We start from the raw sequence: 25,713 nt of genomic DNA on the forward strand, positions 1-25,713 counted from the left end.
TCTATACCAGCCTCGTCTCCAGGGTAAGCAGGCGTCTCAGTGTACAGCTAGTTTCCAGCCGTCCTCTGGTACTCTGGGGCCTAATGCCAGCATGGACATCACTGTCACCTTCACCCCTCACACACACGTAAGTCCCAGTGGATGCACAATGAACAGCATACAGCGTAGCACAGACGACTTTATGTGATGCTGTCTGTGCTACATAGCATGTGTAGACCCACTGCACCAGGGGTCTTCAACGTTTTCAGGCCAGGGACCCCTTAGCTGAGAGAGAGATGAAGCAGGGACCCCCACTACATATTGTATAGAATTGTGTTGCAGATTAAAAATGTCCAGCTTAGACTTGATCTGGGCAGCTTGCCCCAGGAAATGTGCCAAGCTCAATAGGGAACAACGGTACATGTTCCTCATTTTGCTCTGTGCAGTTGGAGCTGACGGAGGTGGCAGCTGTCTGCGAGGTGCAGGGGATGGACGTTCCCGTTGTCCTGGGCTTCTACTCCAAAGCCAAGAGGCTCAGTGTGTCCTGCTCGCTTCCCAGCGTCTGGTATGTTCAGGGGCGTCATTTGGTTCATATGGGGATGGCAATTGCCACCCCGTAGTGTTCACATGTACCTTAAATTCACTTATTTTATGCCTGTTGTCCCCAACTCTCAATTGTGTGAGCAGATTAACCTGATGCATTTAGTTTAATTTATTAACCACTTTCAATGTGGCATCCCAATTTTGGGAATGTCATCATAGGCAGCATTTTCTCTTATCGCCGAAATAAAAACGAAATCGTGAAAATAGTGGATCTACAAGCTCTCAACGAGTCGCTTGCTGAGATGGTCCAGTCCTATGGGCCACATGCCTCTGCAAGGCTTACAACACCTTCTAAAATAAAAATGAAATCGTGAAAATAGTGGATCTACAAGCACTCAATGAGTCGCTTGCTGACGCGTTGAGAGCTTGTAGATCCACTATTTTCACTATTTTACAAATGGGGATATGGTAATTACAAAAACACATTTGCTCACTGTCCTCTGAGTGTACTACAAGTGACTTGGTGAAAAAGGTATCAATACTGCAATGTAGAAAAGCTATGTTACAAAAATATACCTAAAGTGCCAAAAGTAATCGTTATACCATTTCACAAGGTAGGCTTTCATATGTATAAAATAAAATTAAAATCTTTGAAAACACACACACACACACACACACACACACACACACACACACACACACACACACACACACACACACACACACACACACAAAGACCTTTATTCCTATTGGCTGAGTTATCATGATTCGAGCGGCATTGAGGGTGAGCGACACTTGAACTGAATCATTGTCACTTTCAACACTGTTCTTTACCTTTCTAGCTCTGCCACAGATGATCAAGACTCCTCGTCATTGGTGCTGGACTTTGGAGACGATGTTGTCTTGAAGAAATCCGTCACCAAGCAGATCATGATAACCAATCACACAGCTATCACGGCTCCTTTCACTATAGAGGCAGAATATTTCACTGGGCACGCTCCCTCCACCTCACAACCAAAGGAGCAGAACCAGAGAAGGTAGGCTACTGTGGTTGGCTTGAAGCCTAAACTAGTGAAAATAGTAGATCTACTACAAAAATAACTAATTCTGAACCATGAGTGAAAATCCGTTTCAATTAGATCATCCCATTGGAATGCATGGCTCCTCTAGGTTTGACCCACAAATGGGTCCCGAATCCACTGTTTGGGAAACCAAGGTCCCCCTGGGGTCTGACCTTGACCTTCTCGTTTTTTCCCTGCTCTACACTGAATCTCTTCGGTGAAAAAAGCCGATCTTCAAGCTCAAGTAATTGTCACAATGCCACATGTCGTGACCTCGCACATCGGCTATTTTCACCGAATGTTCGTCAATAAGGACCTGCCCAGAATGCGGACGTGGGAGTTCATGTGTTTTTAATCTTTGGTGTGATGACTGAACTGTTAAGTAAAGGTATTAACTGGCTTCACTTTAATGATCACAGATCCACGTACAGTAAGAATCCACTTCATTCTGTTCAAGCGAGGAAGATGGAAGAGAGGGCATACGAGGGTATGGAACAGTTATTGTTTTAGTTTTTCAAATTTGTATTATTGTGTTAAGTGCTGTTGCAACAAACTGACGGTTTTGAGATTTTGGCTGTGATGATCCGTTGGCAGACTTTGTGAGCGGCCTGCTGGCTCATGGAAAAGGTGCAGCGTTCTACGTCCAGCCACACGATGGGATGCTGGGACCGTTCGAGACCCAGGCCATAGACATCACTGCCTACACTGACATGTGGGGCGAATACAGAGATCGTCTCATATGCATGGTAATGTATGCTGATCGGTAGAGGAATGCAGCCACTTGTGGACACATATCTCATTCACATACACAGTAAAGGTCGCTTGTTAATTTAAACTCATGTGAACTGGTGTATTATTGTCAACGTTTTCTGCAGGAAAAAGGCTTGGTCAGGTGGTAGGCTGGGGGGGGCTTATTTTCGTAATCAATTCATTAAATTAATTCCATACATTACATTAACCACTTCAACCCTATACACATTTCGGCCATTTGAAAACAGCCTATCTACAAGTTCACAAGTTGTAGTTCTACTATTTTCTTAAAAATATATATATTAAACTTGTGAAAATGGGACATTCTGCATAATGAGTATTTTCTACTTTTCTTACTTTTAAGTACATTTTGATGCCCATACTTTTGTACTTGTACTTATACATTTTGAATACAGGGCTTCAACATCTAACAGAGTATTTCTATATTGTAGTATTGATACTCGTACTGTAAGTAAGAAATATGAGTACTTTCTCCATCAGTCAGGGACGTGCAGAGAATGTTAGAGAGACGGGCTGAAATTCCTAAAAGGGCAATGAAAATAGCCGACCTCCAAGCTCACAACGCGTCGCAGCGCGATGTGAGCTTGGAGGTCGGCTATTTTCGGTGCTTGATACCACACCGAACTAAACAAGTCAAGAACATAATCAAGTCAATACTGGAGATGTGGTGTACGGTATGGATTTCTACATAGAGAGGGCGGAGAGGGAGAGTTTGGACAAGGCAGTTCTCTTGAATGCTGCTTTCAGGTATGGCATGGAAAGGGGGCATCCCCCCCCCCCCCCCCCCCCACACGTAGTAAAAACTACATTCATGGTCTGAAGAGGGCACTTTTTACAGATGGATAAAAAGGCTTTGATGTCTGTGTGCACGTGCCTGGAGTCAGTCCTGTGTCCCTCTGTATTCCTGCCCCATACAGGTGGGAGACCTGGAGCCCCGGCTCATCCCTGTGCAGATGAGCGTGACGGGCTGTCCACTCTACTTCCAGATGATTGGTCCTCAGCCGGACCGCCAGAACCAGGGACCCACCGTACAGTACGTTCCCTAAATGACAATATTATTTTCTTTCTTCCGCCACTTTTTCTGTCCTGCCCTGTCACTTTTTACGAAACTTGGCAATATGGTAGAGGGCTATGCCAAACGAAAACACAAAACTCCCAACCATTGGCCAAAGGGTGGCGCTGTAGCAAGCCTTTGAATGTGCAAACTTTGAACAGGTATAGCTCATGCCCTGTTTGAACTACAGCCCATGAAACCTTTATACACATATGCGTCTCCTCATGCCGAACAACTTTGACACTTTTACTTTTGACCTCTGACCTTTAGATCTCCCACCATTTTGAACTGATGAAAAACTGTTAAAATCTATCTCCTCCTGGGATTTTATATATATATATATATATATATATATGAATATTGCAGTTTTATGACATTTATTCTGCCCCTAACAAAACATGCAGACTCAGATTTTTCAAATGTGTCTGGGTAGCTCAGTTGGTAGAGCTCGCGCTTTTGGACCACAAGTTCATGGGTATGATCCGGGGAACCCCTAACTCAGGGCGGCTTGCACCAATACGGATTAAGCCTTAACCTGGTTTAAATCAAGGTTTATCTTTTAATCCAGTTGCACCAAACTTTAAACCTAGTTTTCATTAATCAGGTTTAGTTTTAAACCATCCTTTTAATCTTGGTTTTACTTTTCCTTCTAAACCTGGATTAATGTTAATCCTGTTGCACCACTATTTTAAACTTCGATTTAAACATCAATAATGGATTCATTTTAAACTTGCTGTAGAGGTGGTTTAAATGCAAACATGCCATTGACTTGAATGGGGGTCCCCCTCCTGTGAGGGAAGCCTCACAGCAAGCCCTACATGCAGGCTTGCAACTGCAAGCTGAAGCTGCGGACAGCGTTTCACAGTTGAAAACAAAAATCTCATCGTATTGTTGTCTTCAATACATCCTTGTACATCGGCTATTTTAAAATAGCGAACACTTAAATATTTACAGGGACATAATACAGTCAGTTGTCATGGAAGTGGACTTCCCAACCAATATGCAGACGTTTTAATTTTCGAAATCGCTTCATAATTGACAAAACTATCAAACTGTGGTGTATTTCTTTGCTTCCTAGTTCCTAGATAGCCGCGCATCGCATCGCATCACCGCGCCGCACCGCGCTGTAGCGAGCGTCACCGTAGTATGACGGAGCGCTATAAAATTAAATATTTTTTGGCTGCAGGCGCTCTTCTTAACTCATTGAGTGCCAGCGCCCTCTAGGGGCCAAAGAATGCCAGCGCATCTCTCATAGGCGAGCGCTTTAGCTTCCAGGACTTCACCTTCCAGGACCTGACGTGCTCACGTTCATGCACGGCATGGAAATGTCCCGGATGAAGATGCTAACAGAATGGCTATTCCCATTTTGTCATCTAAAAGATCATTTTTGGGCGATTTCGCCGTAAATAAACCTCGCGCCGCTTCCCAGGGACACAATCCAGAGATATAAGCCTTTAAAGATGTGGTCTTTCATTGGATTAGGCGGAGATTGGCGATTGCGTTCGCAAATTACGGCCGGCCGGGACGTTGCTAGCTTTCGGCTAGTAGCTACAAAAATCAAGCCAGGCTTCAGAAGGCCTCTTATCATTTTATTCCATTTCATTAAATATCCCGGACTAGTTCGGGATAGGCACCCTGGAATACGTCGCGCCGCCTACAATGAACATTGGGTGAACATTGGGGGGGGTCTAAACTTTATTTTAAACCATTTTCAATGGAATAAATCGTCGGAGCATCTAGCGTAGCTCGTTGGCTAGCGCTGGGCGAGCCGGGACCACCCACGTTGCTCCAAGCAGCTCGGGGTAAGTAAAATAGCAAATAAAAAATTGTTTTTGATCCCGAATATCCCGAACTAGTTCGGGAGAGGCACTGTATGAGTTAACATAGAAGGTGATAGGCCTGCCCACATTCTCCCCTAAGTAAATATAAAAGTAACGTTAATGATATTAGGCTCAAGAGAATAGTTTATTCCAGTGTGTTTACATCGCAAATCCAAGATGGAGGACATTTAATCCATGAATTAATCGCAGGTTATAGTTTTAATCAAAGGTTAAGGGTTTAATCACAGATTTGTTAAGCAATGCTTAAATTTAAGTGGTGCAACACATTAAAATAAATCATAGATCAACAAAACCTTGATTAACCCTAAACTAAGATTTATTTAATCCCTCTTGGTGCAAGCCACCCTCAGTGTATGAGTAGCATGGCTTGGGTGCGCTTCAGAGCTCTGTCTTCTTGAAGATCTTGCCATCAGGTTGTTTCTTCCATGTCAGCTTCAGGTCTCCACTCACTCCTCCCTTCTTCAGTTTACCCTTCACCTGACACACACACACACACACACACACACACACACACACACACACACACACACACACACACACACACACACACACACAAGGTCGATAATTTGACTATGTAGATGCCAGCGGATATAAAAGGTTGGTAATGTATTATGATAATGAGCTGTCCCATTCCCTTTGGCACATGATTTACATTCGCATCCAGAGGTCATCAACATGTCCAGATCTGTCTGTCTGTCTCTTTCTGTCTGTAATGTACAATTATTGATATCCCAAACTCAGGATAGACTTGGGGACCATATTTAATTGATGCACGTATACAGCCAGTACAGTGAATAGAATGGACCATGTTGCATTGATACATGTATACAGCCAGGATACAGTGAATAGGGCATAGCAGTGGGCGTGGTTTACTGGTGCTACTAACAAATCTGCTGTTCATTTTTACCATAGACTTTTACAGAAATATTTATATAAATTATTTTAAGAATAGAATTAAGCCATCTAGGATCCTGGTGAGAAAAAAAAGTGAAACCACTAAACAAAAGATATTTATTAAATGTAGTATATCATATATTTAAACATTCAAATATATTTTTTCACAGAATCAAGGTCAAAGTCTATGGGAAAAATTAAAGGCCTATTTGTCACCAGTAAACCACGCCCACCGTTATGCCCTATAGAATGGACCATGTTGCATTGATGCATGCATACAGCCAGTATACAGTGAAAAACCTTGTACCATACACCATATTATAGTTAGAAATTCCTTTTCATTTGTTTTTATTTGGTTTTGACTTCACGTTTAAAATGTTTTGTTGTAATTCGTTTGCTAGTTTAGTTTAGTTTTTAGTTTAAAAAGACAGTTTATTTAGTGTGATTAATTCACAATTTCACATTAATTTAACCTTATTTCTTTATATTTTATATCAGGATTCAAATTCAAAAAGAGCATACTGACGCAGTAGTATGATCAAGTAGGGCTGTTAATTTACAAAAACAAAAACACACTAAAAGATAAAATATGGAGATACCGGTAAGAGGTTTCTGCCCGACAACAGCCAACAACAGTCATGTGACGCTCACCTGCTTCAAGATGGCCTCTGTCACTGCAGGATCATTCAGGTCCACAGTGGCGCCCCCTACAGTCACCTCCAGTCTCAACACCTGCCTGTTCCTTTTGGGGATGGTGGGGGACTCCAAGAGTGTATGGCTGCAGGCATGGAGACACCTCCCTCAGCAGATCTTTCTTGTCAGATCTTTCGTCTCAGGTACAACGGCAAGTCTACAGGGTCAACAATCTTACTGCTCCCAGTGGCAGCCTTAGCGCCAGGCGGAGCCGCTCGAGTGTCCACGACACTGCAAGCGGCGCGAAGGCCAGCGGACCTTGCCAGGGCCGGCCGCGCGAGTTACGAAGCCGTGGTGAATGCAATCGTTATATTTATGCCCAGGCCTTACGGCCTGGGCAAGCGCACGATAAACGCCCTGTCAAGTCACTACAACGTCTGCACACGTCACCGAAGCACTAGGGGGCAGTAGAGTCAAGTAGTTGGGTCTACCGACCAGCAAGCTGCAGCGGTACTTCCGTTCTGAGACGAAAGATCTGACAAGAAAGATCTGCTGAGGGAGGTGTCTCCATGCCTGCAGCCATACCCATCTCGGGGACACTGGGGACCAGAGAGGTGGAATGTAATTAAGTACATTTACTCAAGTACTGTACTGTTAAATTCTGAGATGCCTTTTACTCTAAACTAGAAGCAGTTCTCTTCCGAGCACAGGTCTCCACCAGGTCAGGTATGTTATTGTGGCCTGCTGGTGGCACTATAATAGGCCAATGTCAATGTGAAAAGGGTGCCATGTCTGCTTTCGGCCTTTAATGGCAATCTGACGCTGCACGCATGATTTGAGGCATTTTGTTCCAAAAATGAGTTTGGCAAAAGCCGACCTGCTGGTGGCACTATAACAGGTCAATGTGAAAAGAGTGGTATTTGTCATTTTGTCATTTTGTTCAAAATGGACCAATCCTGCAAACTTTGGAAGCCAATGATAGGCAATTAGGATGGAATATGAAATATCGGACAGATGCGTCTTGATCACATGACTATGGAGATACCATGTATTGATGCGTGTGATTTTTGGATAAAAACGTAATAATAGGAAAACAAAAGTCGGCCTCCTGGTGGCGCTATAAAAGGCAGATATAAAAAATGCATGAAAAATGTGAAGAAAAAGAATGTGAAAAATGTGGGGCAGAGGTTCTGAATTGGCATCCAGGAACTTTGTGTGCACAGTTTGGCAGCGACCAGGCCAACAGCGTCGGAAATCATAGTCTGCCCATGTCTTTTGGCTGGTGGAGACAATAAATGAACAAGAAAAATGGACATTCTGCACAATGTTTACATTTATTTCTGTATTTTGGTATTGCTACTTTTACTTAAGTTGATACAAAAAATTAATAAACTGCTTTCACCAAAGGCTGTGGAGACGAGGGAATCCGTGCTGGAGGTGGGGATGATGGGTGACTCTGTAGAGATTCTGGGGACATCAGGGTGATCTGTGGACAGTCATTACATCAGTCTCATTAAGTGAAATATTGTCACCTTCTTAAAATAATGGCAACAAGTATGTTTGTTATTGTTTTTTTTGTGTTTTGAATAATTTCACCCAAAAGGTTCATAATAATATATGACTATTGACATAAAAAATAACACTGTCTGTCAGTTATGTAATATAACAGGGTTAAATTACCTACAGTAGGCCAATTTCTATTTTGACAATTTATTATGAACCTGACAAATTATTTATGGAGGAACTTGACTTAGGTTTTTTTTTTTTTTTTTTTTTTTTTTTTAAGTCACATGTTATGTCTCTCTTGAGACTGGCCATACTAGAAGGGGCAGGAACAGCATGATCCTTTTAAATTAGAATATGGGCGCTTTTACCAGAGGTGCATGGCCGTGTGTCATGAAGAGCTGATTTGGGCTCAAAATCATGTGGGGTCCCCACATGATCATGTGGGGTCGCCACATGATTTTGGGGCGTCCCCAGATGACAGTGAATAGACAATGTATGGCCTTTTAGACCTTTCTAATAACTAAAGAAAGAAAGAAAAGAAAATAGAAATACCATTATTGCATCAAAAGTAATCAACACACTATAGGCCTACTATAAAAACTGTTCAAACATTGGCCAAATTGTCAAATGATATATGAAGGAGGCAACAAAATATCAGATCTACATGCTCAAGTTGTTAGTTTTTAGATCGGCTATTTTCACTATTTATCCATGGAACCAAGTCAAACTAAATGTAACGCCTCAATCAGGGTGGGGAGGCTCCCCAGTTCAAATATGATTATTTTGGGGTGTTGCAGTCTACCCACTGGGGTACTGTACACCAGCAGTACACAACACACAGAAAAGTGTATGGGGAGTAAATGATTGGCATAACGATAAACATCTGGGTTGACTAAACAACTTTATGACTTTAAGGCGCGCTACGAGAGCTATCGTGTCCGTATCGTCTGAGAATGAGGGGGGGATGGGTGTTCCAATTCATTGTCAATGAAGGTCACATGGTTTTTTGTCGTTGCCGTGTCTCTTGGCCAAAAGACAGCCTTCTGTTGAGCAAGAGATACGGCAACGACAAAAAACCACGCGACCTTACGCGTATGTCTGATTGCGGCCTAATTCATTCTGTAAAGAAAGAGATTCAAAGCAGCAGAATGAATTGTGAATGTCATCTCACCACTGTAACAGATGAAGGGGAGTTTGACAGAGCCACGAATGGACATCTTCCCATCAGTGGAATTTATCGCTGCATATTTCGGGTTTGTCGGGTTTTTAAGATTAGGCTCCGGTCCCCACCACCTGAAAGAGGATTTGCTCCCATCAGACCAACTCCAACGGTCTCGGAACAGGCCGATCCAGACACCACTTTTGGGATTTATATTCTCCACGATAGCCTCGTTCTCCGGCTGGTTGCGGTCGCTGGCCAGGTCTGTGTAGTGTGTCCTGCAGTTACAGGCCTGTCACGGTTAGTAGCCTATAATCGCCTAATTATTTGAATTAATCACAATAGAGGGTATGCGCGTGACATCATCATCATACAGTACCAGGAAGTTATGCAGGAACGCCTACTGAGTGTCAAATAACTACTTTCTGGCCTTGACAGCCCATACATACGAACAGAAAAGTCCTATCTGATTGCATTAAACAACGTTAAATGACATTAAACTCATTTTGCCACTCACTTTGCCACTCGATTTGCCACTCGATATGCCATTCACTTTAAGCATGCGCATACCCTCTATTGGTCTGCAAACTCTGCATAAATAGACCTTTTGTCAGCCTTCTGATTGGTACCTGAGACTCCCTGACTGGCCAACCAGAAAAAACATTCACTTTTTGCTATCGGGGGTGGAGTTTGTGCAGTGGAGAATGTTGCTTCAGCCTTTCAAAAACTGTCCGCACTGCGGAGCACGGCAATCGCCCGGTACGGCCGCGGTAGGTGATAGCGATCACGCTCATCATAATGAATAAGCTTCAACAAACTAGTTCACATGGACCTTATCAATCTAACTAGTTACGATTGGGTACATATATTTTAAATGGGCAGAATTACGTGTATGTGAGGAGAACAGATTATAGTTCTCCTCTTCCTACCCAAGATTCAATGCGCTTTCTATTTCTATTTCTATTCTCTCTCTGATCCAGAGGATTAAACTAATTAAAACATATATTTTCGGGGGGAAACTACTGTTTTGCTATGTAATTACTGTACCCTTTTCTTCCCTTTTTATTAATATCACGTAGATGTGTTTTTTTTGGTACTTTATATAGCTGTAATGAGGCTATGAACAAAAAAAAAATCCCATCCACTTCCACTATAAAAGAATCTGCAATAGTGATTCTGTCCCACTGGGATTAAACAAATTAAAACATATATTTTCGGGGAAACCCCCTGTTTTGCAATGTAACTACTGTACCTTTGTCTTCCCTTTTTATTAATATCACCTAGATGTTTTTCCTTTGGTACTTTATATAGCTGTAATGAGGCTATGAAAACATAAAAAAATCCCATTCACTGCCACTATAAAAACAATCTGCCCAGGGAAAATGTCCCATCATAGTAACAGGGCAGAATGGGGCGGGATTTGCAAACTAGTCTATTGTCATAATCATTTCTATGTTGAAAATTGTGTATAGCCTACCCAGTATACTTTAAAACGTCCACAGTTTAGCAGAAATGTTTGTTTACAAAGCCAAACATTTTTATGCACCAATGTTCAATGGAAACGCACAATATGTTCATCACAATTAGTTGTATGACAATCAATTATCAATTAAAATGTCTTGATAGTTCCATCCCTACCTGCAGAAGTCTTGAGCATCCTTCCAATTCAATTCGTTTTTTATCATGACGTAGCGAGCTGGGCCCTCCTTGTCTGTTAAATACAAATGTGTGTTTGTGTCAGATGTGAAGTAAAATATACTTTGAGAACTTCTAAAATGCAGTGGGAGTCTAAAATGCAGTGGTGTAAAGTAGTACATTTACTCAAGTACTGTACTTAAGGATTTTTTTTAGATACTTTTCCCTATTTCCAATTTTCAATAATTTTACTTTTGCTACTCCATTACATATCAGGGGCAAATATTGTTTGTTTACTCCACTTCTACAATTATTTGAAAACTTTAGTCGCTAGTTACTTTGTAGATTTTGATTATTATTACAAACCATTTAACGCCTTTGACCACTTGAAAATGGACGATCAACAACAGCTCACAATGTGTCGTAATGCGTTGCATTGTGAACTTGTAGATCTGCTTTTTTCAAAAGATTTTTATACATTTTATACATTTGAAAACTAGTGAAATATTACGGAGATATTTCTACATTGCCGTTTTGATACTTTTTCTTGAGTAAAAACATTTTGTACTTTTCCCACCTGTGCTAAAACTCACCATCATAGCAGATGAAGTAGAATTTCATTTGACAGTCCTCCTTCTTCCAAAGTCCAGAATACAGAATACAACAGTCTTTAGTAGGCCTACCCCTGTTGCCCGGTCCACTTTCAGCCATGAAGTTGTAGTACCCTTTCGGAGAGGGTCTATAGAAACCAGGTTCTGCCAGAGACCAGTGATAGTGCCATTTTTTATCATACCACAGACCAGTCCAGTAAAGTGGTTCTTTCAAACCGCTGCTGCGTATTTCGTGGTATTCCTTCATGCTGCCGATGGAGACCAGGTCTGTGTGATGCCGTCTGCAGTAGCTTGTGGCGTCATCGTGGGACATCTTGGGTTCAGTGACAGGGTGGTACACGCGGAATGTACTCGAGGCGAGAACACAGAGGCCTGTAGTATATGTATGAACAGGGGATTAAAATATGAAGTAACAAATGAAACATGAAAGTGACAATGTACAGGTGCAATCATGTTGACGCAAACATGACATTTTGGTAGAGGTTTGGCTTGCCATGAAAATTGGTGACATACAATACAGTAGCCTATATCAGTGGTTCTCAAACTTTTTCATGTCAAGGACCACCAAATTAATATGTAGCCTACTATTTGGCTGCAGACCTCCATATGAAAATATTTTGTGCCAATAGGGATTGGGACGCCAAAGATCTATGTTAAAAAAAAAATCTGTGAAAAAAAAGAAAAATCCAATATAGCCTATTTTCAGCTTCTTTTTTTTAGCTGGTAGATCGTCTATTTTTAAATACCGGTAACCAATATTAAGTTGTTGAACTGATTTTAACTCATTTTGCTGGAGAACCCTTTCAAACCTCTCAAGGACCCCTGAGGGTCCTCGGACCCCACTTTCAGAACCACTGGTCTATATAGTTTTGCTGTCCATTAGAAATGTATGATCCCAAATAGTGTCCTCTATGACTTACATTATGATGTAATTCACTTTTTTAGCACATAAACAAATGCAAATAAAGCAAAAAATTTCAACTTTATGTTTATTTAATAACTCTTATAAGGTAGTCAACCGGACTGGATCTGCATATCCGCATCTGTTTTTTATTATTGTTATTTTCTTTTTTTTTATCCCACAATTTTGTAACCCATTTTTCACTCAGGTCACTGCCAATTGCCTAAGCTGTAATCCTGGGCGCTACTCTCCCTCTGCCAACCTGGGGAGAGCCCTGAACCGAGCTCATGTTTCCTTCAATGCATGAGGAGTGAGCGGGCCGCTTCTTATCACCTGACAGGGGGGGGGGGAGTTTCTCCGGTAGGCGTTGTGCGCGGAAGGAACGCGTTATTCCAACCAGTTCCTTTCCCCTCCATCAGGTTCCCCGGTTGAGCAGGGGGAGGTATAGATTACTGCATGTTTTTTGTAAGGCTACCCACTCTCTGGGACACGGGGAGAACATGCAAACTCCAAACAGGAAGGCCCTTCCGCCAACCCCACCTAGGGTTAGTCTGGGATCACTTCACTTTTCGAGGTTTGATCCGGACGGGAGGGGAAACCACTTTACGTCATGTTGTAGTACTCAAAGGACTACAATTTGCCGGAACTATCAAACCGGATTCAGTTTTAACCCAAAATAATTCCCCTGCGCTCAAGGACATACTTTTAGGGCCTAGCTAATAAACTCCTTGATGCGGCGTTGGTTTGCTTTTGAAAAATGTGTTTGGGATATGCATCTTTTATTCCAACTCGTAGCGACTGGCAAGACTACACTAGGCTACTCGAGCATTGTAATAGGAATTGGGGAAACAAACGGAGGGAGCCAAAACAAAGCGACGCCGCTTCTTCGGCTTGTGGTTTACGCCTAGACCGGATCAAACCGCCCGTTGTTAACGATCAAAGCTGGTGGGCGAGGTTACCTAGGGTATGGGCACTGCACTGATGATGCGGAGGAGAGAACACGCCCACAGCGTCCCCGGCAGGAATCGAACAAGGGACCTTCTACCTGTGAGGTGACAGCACTAGCGACTGTGCCACCGTGCCCTGCATCCAACATTTTATCAAAAAGATGTCCTATGAAGGGTTTTGTGATGTTATATAGTGGCAGAATCAGCGTTGTTTGTTAGTTTCTGTGCTAAAACAACGACTTTGAGAGCTGCTTCACCATACAATGTAAATCAATGAGTAGACTGCTCTGGATTGTTAATTTTTGACAAACGGAGCACGTTACTGGCTGCATACATGCATCGATGCAACATGGTCCAAGTCTATTCACTGTGTGCTGTCTGTATACATGCATCGATGCAACATGGTCCAAGTCTATTCACTGTGTGCTGTCTGTATACATGCATCGATGCAACATGGTCCAAGTCTATTCACTGTATACTGGCTGTATACACCCATCGGTGCATTATGGTCCATTATATTCACTGTATACTGACTGTATACATGCATCAATGCAATATGGTCCATGCAGGGCCGTAGCGTGTCTAATCGGCGCTCTAGGCGAGCTCTCTCGAATGCGCCCCCCCACTCCTGTGCGCGCAAAGCGCGCGCACGATTTTTGCGGGTTTTGCCGTGAATTTAGTCGGTTTTGGGCTGGTTTGGGTCCACTCCCTCCATTTCGGCGCCCCCTCGTCGCCCCCTCTAGGATGGCGCTCTAGGCGACCGCCTATACCGCATATAGCTAAAAACGGCCCTGGGTCCATGTGTATTATTGGTGGTATACTGGCTGTATATAATGCAATATGGTCCAAGTCTATCCTGAGTTTGGGATTTCAATAATAATTTGGTCTTATCAGTACAGTCTGCTTTCATCATACTTTACAGACAGACAGATCCGGACATGGTGGTAATAATGGACATGTTGATGACCTCTGGATGTGAATGTAAATCATGTGCCAAAGGGAATGGGACAGCTCATTATCATAATACATTACCAACCTTTTATATCCGCTGGCATCTACATAGTCAAATTATCGACCTTGAAAAACCTTATGTAACACAAACTTGGGACGGTGTGTGTGTGTGTGTGTGTGTGTGTGTGTGTGTGTGTGTGTGTGTGTGTGTGTGTGTGTGTGTGTGTGTGTGTGTGTGTGTGTGTGCGTGCGTGCGTGCGTGCGTGCGTGCGTGCGTGCGTGCGTGCGTGCGTGCGTGCGTGCGTGCGTGCGTGTATTCGATTGGATTTTTCTCAATACTAACTAATACTAAACTATAATGATCCAAATCCCAAACTATCATAACTTTGACACACATAGAACAATACATATCAAAGAACAAGATACTGTGAAAGGAAAGGAAGAAGCCGGCAGGCTCATTTAGAATCCTTTAAGAGGTCATCAAATAACATTAAAGTTCAGTATATTCTTTTTGGAGCTGTGTGGAACACAAGCTCCCTATACGTGGCCGTGTGTGTGGGTCTGTCTGTCTCCGTCCGTCCGTGTAGCCTAAACTTCGGCGCGTAACTAGTGCCGCACCATTTACGCCACTCGCGCAATATATACATCAAAATGTGCGGCTCGGCCGGGAATGGTGTTCTATTACCTTTCGTTCCGATCCGCCTTACCATGCCGACGTAATCGGCAAAAAACTACGCTTAATTGTCCCCATTGACTTATAATGGGACAATGCAAGAAATCACTTTCAAGTATTTTTCTCTCGTAAACCATAGGAGCTACAGTTTCAAACCTCGGAGAGGAGATTCATAATGATTTTAAGAATGAATCGAAAAATAATTACATCACTCGGCCTCATGGTGGCGCTATAACGGCCCACTTTACGTTTTGCCCCGTAACTCTTGAACCGTAGATCGGAAAATTTAAATTCTTCAGGATAGATTTTCCGCCATCTTGAATTTTCTCCAAAACACACTTTTTGCTCCTTTTCCTACATATTTTCTTCAAATGTCACAAAAATCGGTACACATGATCCTGGGTGACCAGAGAGGTGCTGTTGAGTCTAGCCTGCCCTGAGCATCAACTGCAATACACACACACACACACACACACACACACACACACACACACACACACACACACACACACACAGCTCCACTTCGAACAGAGGTTCGATTTTTATATTATGCATAATATATTTTCAGGCTGCAACCCCCCAAAATAATCATACTTAAACTTGGGACCTCCAGCTTAACAAGCCCTCGGAATTTTAGGAGTTGAGGCGTTACATTTTGTTTGACTCGGTTCCACTGATAAATCTAGTGAAAATAGCAGATCTACAAGAGCTTGTAGATCTGCTATTTTTGTTTATTAATATTATATATATAAATACCAGTAAGACGCCTAAGGGCCGTGCAGTAAGGGCATAAAGCACTGGTTCTGAACCTGTTAGCCGGGAAGCCCATTTTGCAAATAGCTGATCTACAATTTTATAAAATGGTCCCTCCATTTGAAATATGATTATTTTGGGGGGTTTCGGCCTGAAAGGTTTGAGAACCACCACAGCACATTACATTAGAAATGCCAATACTTTTGTACTTTTGGATTATCAATATCTAATCAATATGGTGCATCTGTTGATGACCAATATTCAGAGCTATACCACAGACCACAGGAAGGTAAACCAAACCTCTATAGCGTACAGTAATTTTGCTTTAAAACTATTAACAGTTTTAACACATTTTGAGAAAGATTATGAAGACCTTGTTCACACTTTTGACATTGTTTTTTCCTGTATAATGACATGCCCAAAATAGGGATGCAAGGCTTAAAGTGGTTCATGTATAACAAATAAAACACACTTGTTTATGTGTATGTCTGTGTTAGTGGATGGATTTAGTCATCAAGAATGCTGTAGACTCACCTGGTAAACATGTGCAAGTCAGCAAGATTTGCAACATTTTTGCCATCATGTTCGTTGACATGAGTGGCTTCTTGAAGCCACTCATGTCTTGAACCGCAGATGGATAGTTGCAAAAGATACTTGAAGCGGGTTCGGAGATGGTTGCTAATCCCTGTCAATGACAAAACGGAAATAAATTCTGAGTGTTTTGTATGTAAAACCAGGGAGGAAAAAACGCATATATCTCTATTGTTTTACCTTTATAGACTGAAATATTGACCGAACAATACAGTTACTACTAACTAACTAGTTTTTTTATATAGATGACCCATTGTTAAAAGTGTAAGGCGCTCTACAGACGGACAGCGGTTGCCGCCGGGGCTCCCGCTTGGATCTGCGGGGACCGCACCGCGGTGATACACAAACACACTCGCTCTGCGAGTAAACGCTGCGCGGTATTTCACAAAGATGAACACAATCCATCTCTCGCCGCCCGCGTACGCATGCACAAACGAGCACGCTCGCGGGGATTTTCACGGGACTGCGCCCGCTCTCCTCGCCGCCCCAAAACTTCGCTGCGCGGCTGAAAAAGCCGCCCGCCTCCCATTGAAAATGAATTGCTAGGAGGCGGTGACCGCGTACCGTGTGCAATCCCCTTTATGCAGCATTAGGCAATTATCATCGTTAAAAAGTGACTAAAATCTAGTAAACATTGTATTTCATGACATTAAATGTATAAAGTTAGAACATTACCTGTATTGTATATGAATTCCAACCAGTCTGTTGGTTTCTCGTACCTTTGGAGTCTTCAGTGATGGATGATGGTCGACAGTAGACTAACTATGACACTTGTACAACTTAACTTTTTATTAGATTATCTATCCAGCCCTCTTTCCCTCCTCTCTCTTCTGTCTGTCTGTCAATCTGTCTCTTTCTCTCTCTCCCCCCCTCCCTCTCTCTATCCTTCCTGTGACAATATCTCATTATTGAACGGCCAATTTGAGTAAGATCTTAAAACCTCTAACAACCTCAAACAAGGTCTATAATTTGCATTTATTCATTTGATTTACATGACATTTTACCTGAGGCTGGGGAAAGTAAAGTGAGGAGAAAGTGGGTGGATGTGTTGAAAGGGGAGAAGCATAGTGGTGCTAGTTTACTATGAAAACCGGCACATCTTGTCCATGTATCCATGTATCTCTGAAGGTCACGCCTGACTGTGATTCCCCTGACACGTACATCACTGTGACATCACAGGTGATCTCACAGGTGATATCACAGGTGAAATCACCTATGCAAAAGTCCATATATGGGTATTCCCCAGAATCCCTTTTGTGCCCATGTACTGTATGAAGATCCCTGATGTCATCGATATACATCACTGGCCAGATGGCCAAGACATGGCCCATATCTGTGTGGCTGGTTCAGATAGGGATCTCCATGTATGGGCATAAAAGGGATTGTATGTTGTGATGTCATGGGAAACACTCTAACAGAATCCCTTTTATGCCCATATATGGAGATCCCTGATGTCATCAATATTAAGCCCATATCTAACAGGACTTCATATGGGAATGCCCATATATGGAGGAAGACAGCCCATATCTGTGTGGCTGGTTCAGACAGGGATCTCCATGTATGGGCATAAAAGGGATGTGCGTACCATATATAGTACATGGGTCTCCATATATAGGTAACTGGTCTGATATACATCACCGGCATGTCGCCCTGGCTCTGGCATGTCACTCTGAGGCGTCTTACTAGTAATAATACTAAAACTACACTTAATTTTGTAAGTGGGAGTCTTGCAAAATGAACTTGACTTCCCATCCTCCTACTCACACTCCCCCCAGCTCCCCCTATTCTCTGTAACTACCCACCCTACACTCCCCCCATAGCGCTGGGCAGAATGTGTGTTTTTTTTTTTTATATATATCTTTATTCATGTCACATATGTTTCAACATCATACATTAAACAAGTCAATATTGCAAAGACATTCTTTTTCTTTTTTTTCCCCTTTCCCCAACCCTCCCCCCATATTGCTATCATTAATCACTCCTTAAGAAATAATAGAGACAGTAATAATAAAAATAAATACAAAACAATAAATCAGCGTACACATTATACACGATAGTAAAGAAAAAATAGTTACACAAACAAGGTTAAGTACAGTAAATTAAAGGAAAAAAAATATATATATATCAATATATATATATATGGGTAATAATAATAAAAATAACATTGGAATTAAGTCTTCTAGAAACCATAGTTGTACTATTTACACAGATCAAGTCGATAGAGTGTTAACAGACATCATCCTCCTCAATTATGTATATCATTACAGGTTGCCCCGAGAGGTGGCCATTAAATATTAGTCATACAGTGTTGGTCAGTCTACTGCAAGTGTCCTCAGACCCTCAAAGTATGTGATAAGTGGTTGCCAGGTTGAGAAAAATCTGTCTACCGATCCTCTCAGTGTGAATTTTATTTTTTCCAATTTTAGAAATCCCGTGATGTCCTTTAGCCATAAATCAGCAGTAGGAGGGGCTGGAGATTTCCATAACAGTAATATCCTACGTCTTGCCACTAATGTTGCGAAGGCCAATATGTTGTATTTCTTTGTTGTTAGTAGCTGAAAATTTGATGGCACTCCAAAAATAGCTATTTGGGGTGAAGGTTCTAATTGAACCGAGAACACTTCAGAGAGAATCTCAAAGATTTTTGTCCAATATTGTACTAGCTTTGGGCAAGACCAGAACATGTGAGTATGGTTTGCTGGCGATAGCGCACAGCGATCACACAGAATGTGTTTTTAACGCTCAAAAATTAGGCAGACCATAACTCATTGAAGACGGGCGGGCTGACAATCAACGCTGTCTCAAAGCATCGCTCCCATAGACTGTCTAGGCAGCGGCTACGGAAACAATTTGTGTTCATAAGAGATGAGATGCCGACCGTGGCTTGTGATTGGCTGAACCGGAGGTAGTCCAGTGCAACACACTGGCTCTGTTGTACGGAGAGGTCGAACGGGGAGGCGGGGGAAGGGGGGGGGGGGGGGGGGGACCACGTGAACCAGCGCAGTAACGGTGGCTCGCAGGGAGTAGTTAAGGTTGATTGACACAGGCACCTGTCAATCATTCAGACCTCATGAATTATTAAAGGGGAAAACCACCCATTTTCAATATTGTAAATCACACTGATGACATCACACGGGTGTGATTTACAATACAAATCACAAAATCAATCCTCCAGTTCTAGGGTTATTGTGGGCTCGCCTATAAGGCGAGCACACTTTAGATATTGTCATTATTTCTATACTAGGCAGGCATATCAAGTATCAAAAAACTTCGGTTCCTTTCTACTCCTACATACTTAGTGAGAAAATGAAAATAAAAACATCAATGTGTTCAGCTTACTGTGGCGAAGTATGCTATTACTTTTTACAGCAATCGGCCAAATGGTGGCGCTGTAGGAAGCCTTCGAAAGTGCGATCTTTGAACAGGTATAGCTCATGCTGTGTTATAAATACAGCCATGAAACCTGTATACACTTATGCGTCTCCTCATGCCGAACAACTTTTACCCTCTAACTTTTGACCTCTGACCTTTAGGTCTCCCACAATTCGGAATTATATGAAAAACAGTAAAAATCTATCTCCTCCTGGGATTTTCGCGTCAAGTGCACAAAACTTTTTTCACATGAACTTTGGACCAATACGGTCAAACTGTCTGGTCGGATTTCTTTTAAAGTGAAATATAATTTTTTAATAATTCAATCAATATTGCGGTTTTATGCAAATTATTCTTTTGCCTCTAAATCATACATGCAAAGTTACGCGTTCATGGCATTTGGCAAAGATGTAGAGGGTTAGTCAAAATATCACTGAAACCAATCTTATTCCAATTGGCCAAAGGGTGGCGCTATACGAAGCGTTTGAAAATTCAAACTTCAAACGGGCATAAGTCATGACTCGTTTCGTTTGAAGACATGCAACTTGTTACACGCGTGCTTTGACTCGAGCGGAAGACATCTGTGTCGTTGTTAAGTAAGCTCCGCCCTTCGATTTTCCGCCATTTTGAGCACTTTGTAAAACGCGTAAACCCGCTTTTATTCTGGAATTTTCGCTCCACGTGCACAAAACTTTTTTTACGTGAACTTTGGACCAATATCTAAAGATCTGTCAGATCGGATTTCTTTAAAATTGAAACATGCTTTTTTAAATAAATTCCATGAATATTGCAGTTTTATGCAAATTATTCTTCTGCCTCTAAATCATACATGCAAAGTAACATGTTCATGGCATTTGGCAAAGATGTAGAGTGTTAGTCCAAATATCACTAAAACCAATCTTACCCCAATTGGCCAAAGGGGGGCGCTATATCATTTTGAGCAGTTTGTGAAACGCTTAAACCCGTTTGGATTTTTTTTTTGCAATTTGCATGAAACATTCTACACACAATCTAAGGACCTTTATCTAATATGCCTATGAAGTGCACACACACAAAAAAAATAATAATAATGAATATAGCTGCAAGCAGCGATAAAGTGGCCAAAGCCAAAAACACCTCAAATCATGAACACAGCCTGCAATGTGCGTGAAATCTTGCAAGCACATTCCCAATAGGTCAAGGAACAGATACCACCATTCTTACATTGGCCTGTTATAGCGCCACCAGCGGGTCAACTTTTGCACAACACATTTTTGGAACAAAATGGACCAATCTTTGACGTCAGTAACGTCAAAGAGAGCACTGCCTGCGATCTTGACATTTTGTACTTTAATAGCCATTGTTTTCTGGCTTGAAGCGAGCCCACAATTGTTTCGAAGGAACAATATTTTTCTAGTTATAATATAATGTTCCACATTATGTTAAAAATCACACCCAATGTGAAGTGAGCGGTGGTCGTGCTTGCATAACGTCTTCAATTGGTAATTGGTGATGTAATACAGGCTACACACACACACATTGCTATGGCAAAACGCAACATACCAGCCATTGCTATGGCAAAACGCTGAGGAAAAAGACTAGGATATAGGTCTAGGATGTAATTGGTGATGTAATATGGCTACACACACACACACACACACACACACATATTGCTAGGGCAAAACGCTGAGGAAAACACATTGTTATGGCAAAACGCTGAGGAAAAGTGGCTACAGATAGTGGCTACAGATAATTGGTGATGTAATGTGATGTAATATGGCTACACACACACACACACACACACACACACACACACACACACACACACACACACACACACACACACACACACACACACACACACACATATTGCTATGGCAAAACGCTGAGGAAAACACATTGCTATGGCAAAACGCTGAGGAAAGGTGGCTACAGATAGTGGCTACAGATAATTGGTGATGTAATGTGATGTAATATGGCTACGCACACACACATATTGCTATGGCAAAACACTGAGGAAAACACATTGCTATGGCAAAACGCTGAGGAAAAGTGGCTACAGACACACGCACAGCCACTCTTAGGAGCGGTTTACCACCGCTCAAAATTTTCACTCACAGTTATACAATTATTATTATTATATAGTATAGTTATATAATTAGTGGCCAAGCCCTGAAAGGGCGTAGCCACTATTGTATTTGTACCTTTTCTTTTTTTCTGATTAGTACTTTAATATTTGTACCTTTTCTTATTCTTCCGCCACTTTTTCTGTCCTGGCTTGACTGCAGTCGCTTTTTACGAAACTTGGCAATTATGGTAGAGGGCTATGCCAAATGGCGAAAACACGAAACTCACAACCATTGGCCAAAGGATGGCGCAAGCCTTTGAATGTGCAAACTTTGAACAGGAATAGCTCATGCCCTGTTTGACCTACAGCCAAAACATTTAGACACATATGCGACTGAAATATTTAAGATAACATGAATATAGCCAATCAACAATTTCCCAACCTTTCGGATAGCGATGCGTTGTGAGCTTGTAGATCGTCTATTTCTGTGATATGCCTCAAATCATGCATGCAGCAACCGATTGCCGTGAAATGCATGGCACCCTTTTCACATTGGCATATTATAGCTCCACCAACACTGCTTCTAGTTTTTCTTTGATTTCTTTTTCTACTTTTCCTGCTTTTTTTCCTTTGCTGCTTTCTTTAGCTTTTCCTGCTTGGCCACTTTCTCGCTGCTTGCAGCTATATTTATTATAGCCTAATTATTGTTATTATTATTATATCAACTCTTTATTTCATTAGGTTTGGTACTCATGTGTCTGGAGGAGACACAGTGTCTCGTTCTCTTCGCATCAACAACCCCAGCCCATATGGTGAGTACCATGGATAAATACAGTGACGGAAGAAGTACTCATGTTTTACTTTAGTAAAAGTATCAATACTGCAATGTAGATATACTGTGTAATACTGTGTTACAAGTCAAAATGTGCAAAAAAGTATTTGTAAAATAGCCGATCTACAAGCTTGATGCGACACATTGTAGACAAAGGGACGAAATATAAATGGGGCTGAAGTGGTTGGTGTGTTTTGTAATAATAATCAAAATCAACAAAGTGACTGATAACTAAAGTTTTCATATAATTGTAGTGGAGTAAAAGTACAATATTTTCCTTGGGGATGTAGTGGAGTAGAAATAGAAGTATAAATTGTAAATACTGAAGAAAGTAAAGATACCTCCAAATTGTATTTAAGTGCAGTACTTGAGTTCATGTACCGGTACTTAGTTACTTTACACCACTGGTAGTGACTGCTGCAGGTTGGTTGGTCAGGGTGGAACTGGAAGGAGAAGCATGTTCCTCCACATGCGGTGACGCTCCTCCCTGTCAGGGGAAAAGAAGTGGACTGAAGCAGGGACGTGCAGAGAATGTTAGAGAGGCAGAGGCAGTGAAAATATCAAAAATAGCAGACTTCCAAGCTCAGCGCGACACGTTGTGAGCTTGGAGGTCGGCTATTTTCGATGCTTGATTTCTACACAGAGAGGGCAATTCTTTTAACATAAGATGCTGCATTCAAGAGAGTTTGGACAAAGGCAGCATCATGTGCATGTCTACACCCTCCCTAATAAACCAACCAGTAGGGGTCAGCGGTGACAAGGGACTACAGCTGTACATGGGGAATTCAGAATTTACTAAATTTCCCCCTTGGGATAATAAAGGTATCTATCTATCTATCTATCTAATTGACAGAATGTAAATCAGGAGAAAAAAGTGGGGAGGAGAAGGACATGATTAGATATTTTCACATCACAGGTTTGCAGGTGTAAAGAAGTGGGTGAAATTATTTTTTGTGCAAGCGTTCGTTGTTTTCAGGGGAAAAAACAAACTAGAAAGATGCAATTGGAAATTGAAAGTGTAGCCTCCCTCTTGATGTCTTCCAGATATCCGTGTGGACTGGGAGACTTATAACATAGATCCAAATGACAGGAAACTGTTGGATGTTGTGGTGGCATACGGAGAAGCCTTTCCCCTCAAGGATGCAGATGGCAACGAAGTAGGAGTGGGCGGGATGTCTGCGCTTTTAGATGATGATGTCCCCCCGACGTGGGACGGGAGCCACGGCTCTGCTGCCTCGGAGGGAACGACCTCGTCCCTCCAAACCGGGAGTGTGAGTTTGCTGAACAGTTTGAAACGTACTTACCGCAAGAAAAACAGAACCCTGACAAAGCATAGCTATAATGGAACTCTGCATCCCTCTGTTGGTTACAGGACATAGACGGGGAGGAATTTGTGGCAGAGGAGGAGGAGGAGGAGGAGGAAGATGAGAGGCTTCATATGTGGCATGAAAACAAAAAGCTCATCTCTGTCTATGTCAGACCTCACAGGGGTAACATCTCAGACTACCCCTACTGCATCACTCCACAGCAAATAGTATGTATCACAAAGTCCTCCTTGAGGTTCAACGTCCACTTAACCCATTAAGTGGCCGATTCATGCCAAGGACCCCCAAATTGATATGTATTTGCCCACGAACCCACATCTGAAAAAACATGAATCTAAATTATTCAAAGACTTTTTCAAAATGGTTCAAAATGATCAGATGTACAAGCCTCCAGCGCGGCACCAAGTGAGCTTGTAGATCTGCTATTTTTTAGATCCACTGCTCTAAATCCTAAGAGTTTTCTGAAAAAAATATGTTGAATCTAAAATGACATGCTTTCCCGGTTCTAATGAGTTAAAGACCCAACGATATCTGACTCTACGTCGTCCTATACGATAACATTCTGTATGAACTCTCTGTTACTGCAGGTGATTCCGAAGAAGGGCAGCAGCACTATCCATGTGTCCTTCACCCCCTTAAGTTCATCAGGTCCGGTCTGTGAGTCCAGATGTGTGGGCTTGGCTCTGGGCTTCGTGAGCCTGGACTCCAAGGTAACAATGATTGTAAAGCTAGAAAAGCAAAACCACTATGCATGTGTAATGATTCGCGCCGAGCTGGGATCGATCCCCAGTCTCCCACTCTGCAGACCGACGTGCAACCCACTGTGCCTATAGAAAGGAGCCTGATTGGGAGAGTGTCTGGGGCACTACAACATCTACCCCATCAGTTCTTGGGAGCACGTTCTCGTACTTCACACTACACGCTACATCGCTCACGAAACACGCTCAACGAGGCTCGTCGTCTTTCATGTCCCTTACGCGAGAACCTCCTCCATGTCCTGCCGACAACGCCAGATGATTCGCGGCGAGCTGGGATCGAACCTCTGTGTCGTTGTAGCCGGGTCTTGTCTGGGGCACTACGCATGCATTGCACAATACTTTATTATATATTAATCTGTACCCTCATGTAATGTGCTTAATTTTACGAAAGGGTTTTGTTGCTGTGGTGTGTGTGTGTGTGTGTGTGTGTGTGTGTGTGTGTGTGTGTGTGTGTGTGTGTGTGTGTGTGTGTGTGCGCGCGCGCGCGTGCATGTGCACGTGACATAGATGGCTGCCTGTATCCCAGGCAAAGTTCAGAGGGCTCAGGGTCTAGATCTGGAGCCTGTCAGGATGGATCTGCGAGCAATCGTTAAACCTGCACAGTAAGGAAAACACGCTCTCACTCCCTGTTGCCTTTGACATTTTAATTGTGAAATAGTGCATCCAGTTGAAATACCAACGGAGGCACGGAAAATGGAGCTCAAAGGTGGCCTGAGCGAGTTACATCATGTGTTTTTTCTCTCTGTATAGGCTGTCTGTGCAGATGGAGGATGACGGGGAGGTGCTGGAGTTTCATGCGTCAGCCAGTGATTTACTGAAGGGAGAGTCGCCCAGCGAGGTGGGTCTGGGAGCTCTGCAACACTTCAGAGACATAAG

At 42.4% G+C, this 25,713-nt stretch overlaps 1 protein-coding gene across 1 annotated transcript in view; it reads left to right on the plus strand.

The window, feature by feature from the left end:
- dlec1 (DLEC1 cilia and flagella associated protein) overlaps positions 1-25,713 on the plus strand; it is a gene marked incomplete at both ends in the record, with an annotated part of 65,403 nt that overhangs the window by 33,002 nt on the left and 6,688 nt on the right. Inside the window, 12 exons of the mRNA XM_080751748.1 lie at positions 14-127; positions 426-544; positions 1,365-1,559; positions 2,003-2,070; positions 2,178-2,329; positions 3,272-3,387; positions 22,664-22,734; positions 23,799-24,025; positions 24,127-24,288; positions 24,667-24,789; positions 25,345-25,439; positions 25,588-25,675. Of these exons, the coding sequence (XP_080607874.1) occupies positions 14-127; positions 426-544; positions 1,365-1,559; positions 2,003-2,070; positions 2,178-2,329; positions 3,272-3,387; positions 22,664-22,734; positions 23,799-24,025; positions 24,127-24,288; positions 24,667-24,789; positions 25,345-25,439; positions 25,588-25,675 (1,530 nt within the window). The remainder of the gene's footprint in view (positions 1-13; positions 128-425; positions 545-1,364; positions 1,560-2,002; positions 2,071-2,177; positions 2,330-3,271; positions 3,388-22,663; positions 22,735-23,798; positions 24,026-24,126; positions 24,289-24,666; positions 24,790-25,344; positions 25,440-25,587; positions 25,676-25,713) is intronic.

This window comes from Nannobrachium achirus (assembly GCF_963921795.1).
Source record: "Nannobrachium achirus genome assembly, chromosome: 21".
In the NCBI taxonomy this organism is placed as follows: domain Eukaryota; kingdom Metazoa; phylum Chordata; class Actinopteri; order Myctophiformes; family Myctophidae; genus Nannobrachium; species Nannobrachium achirus.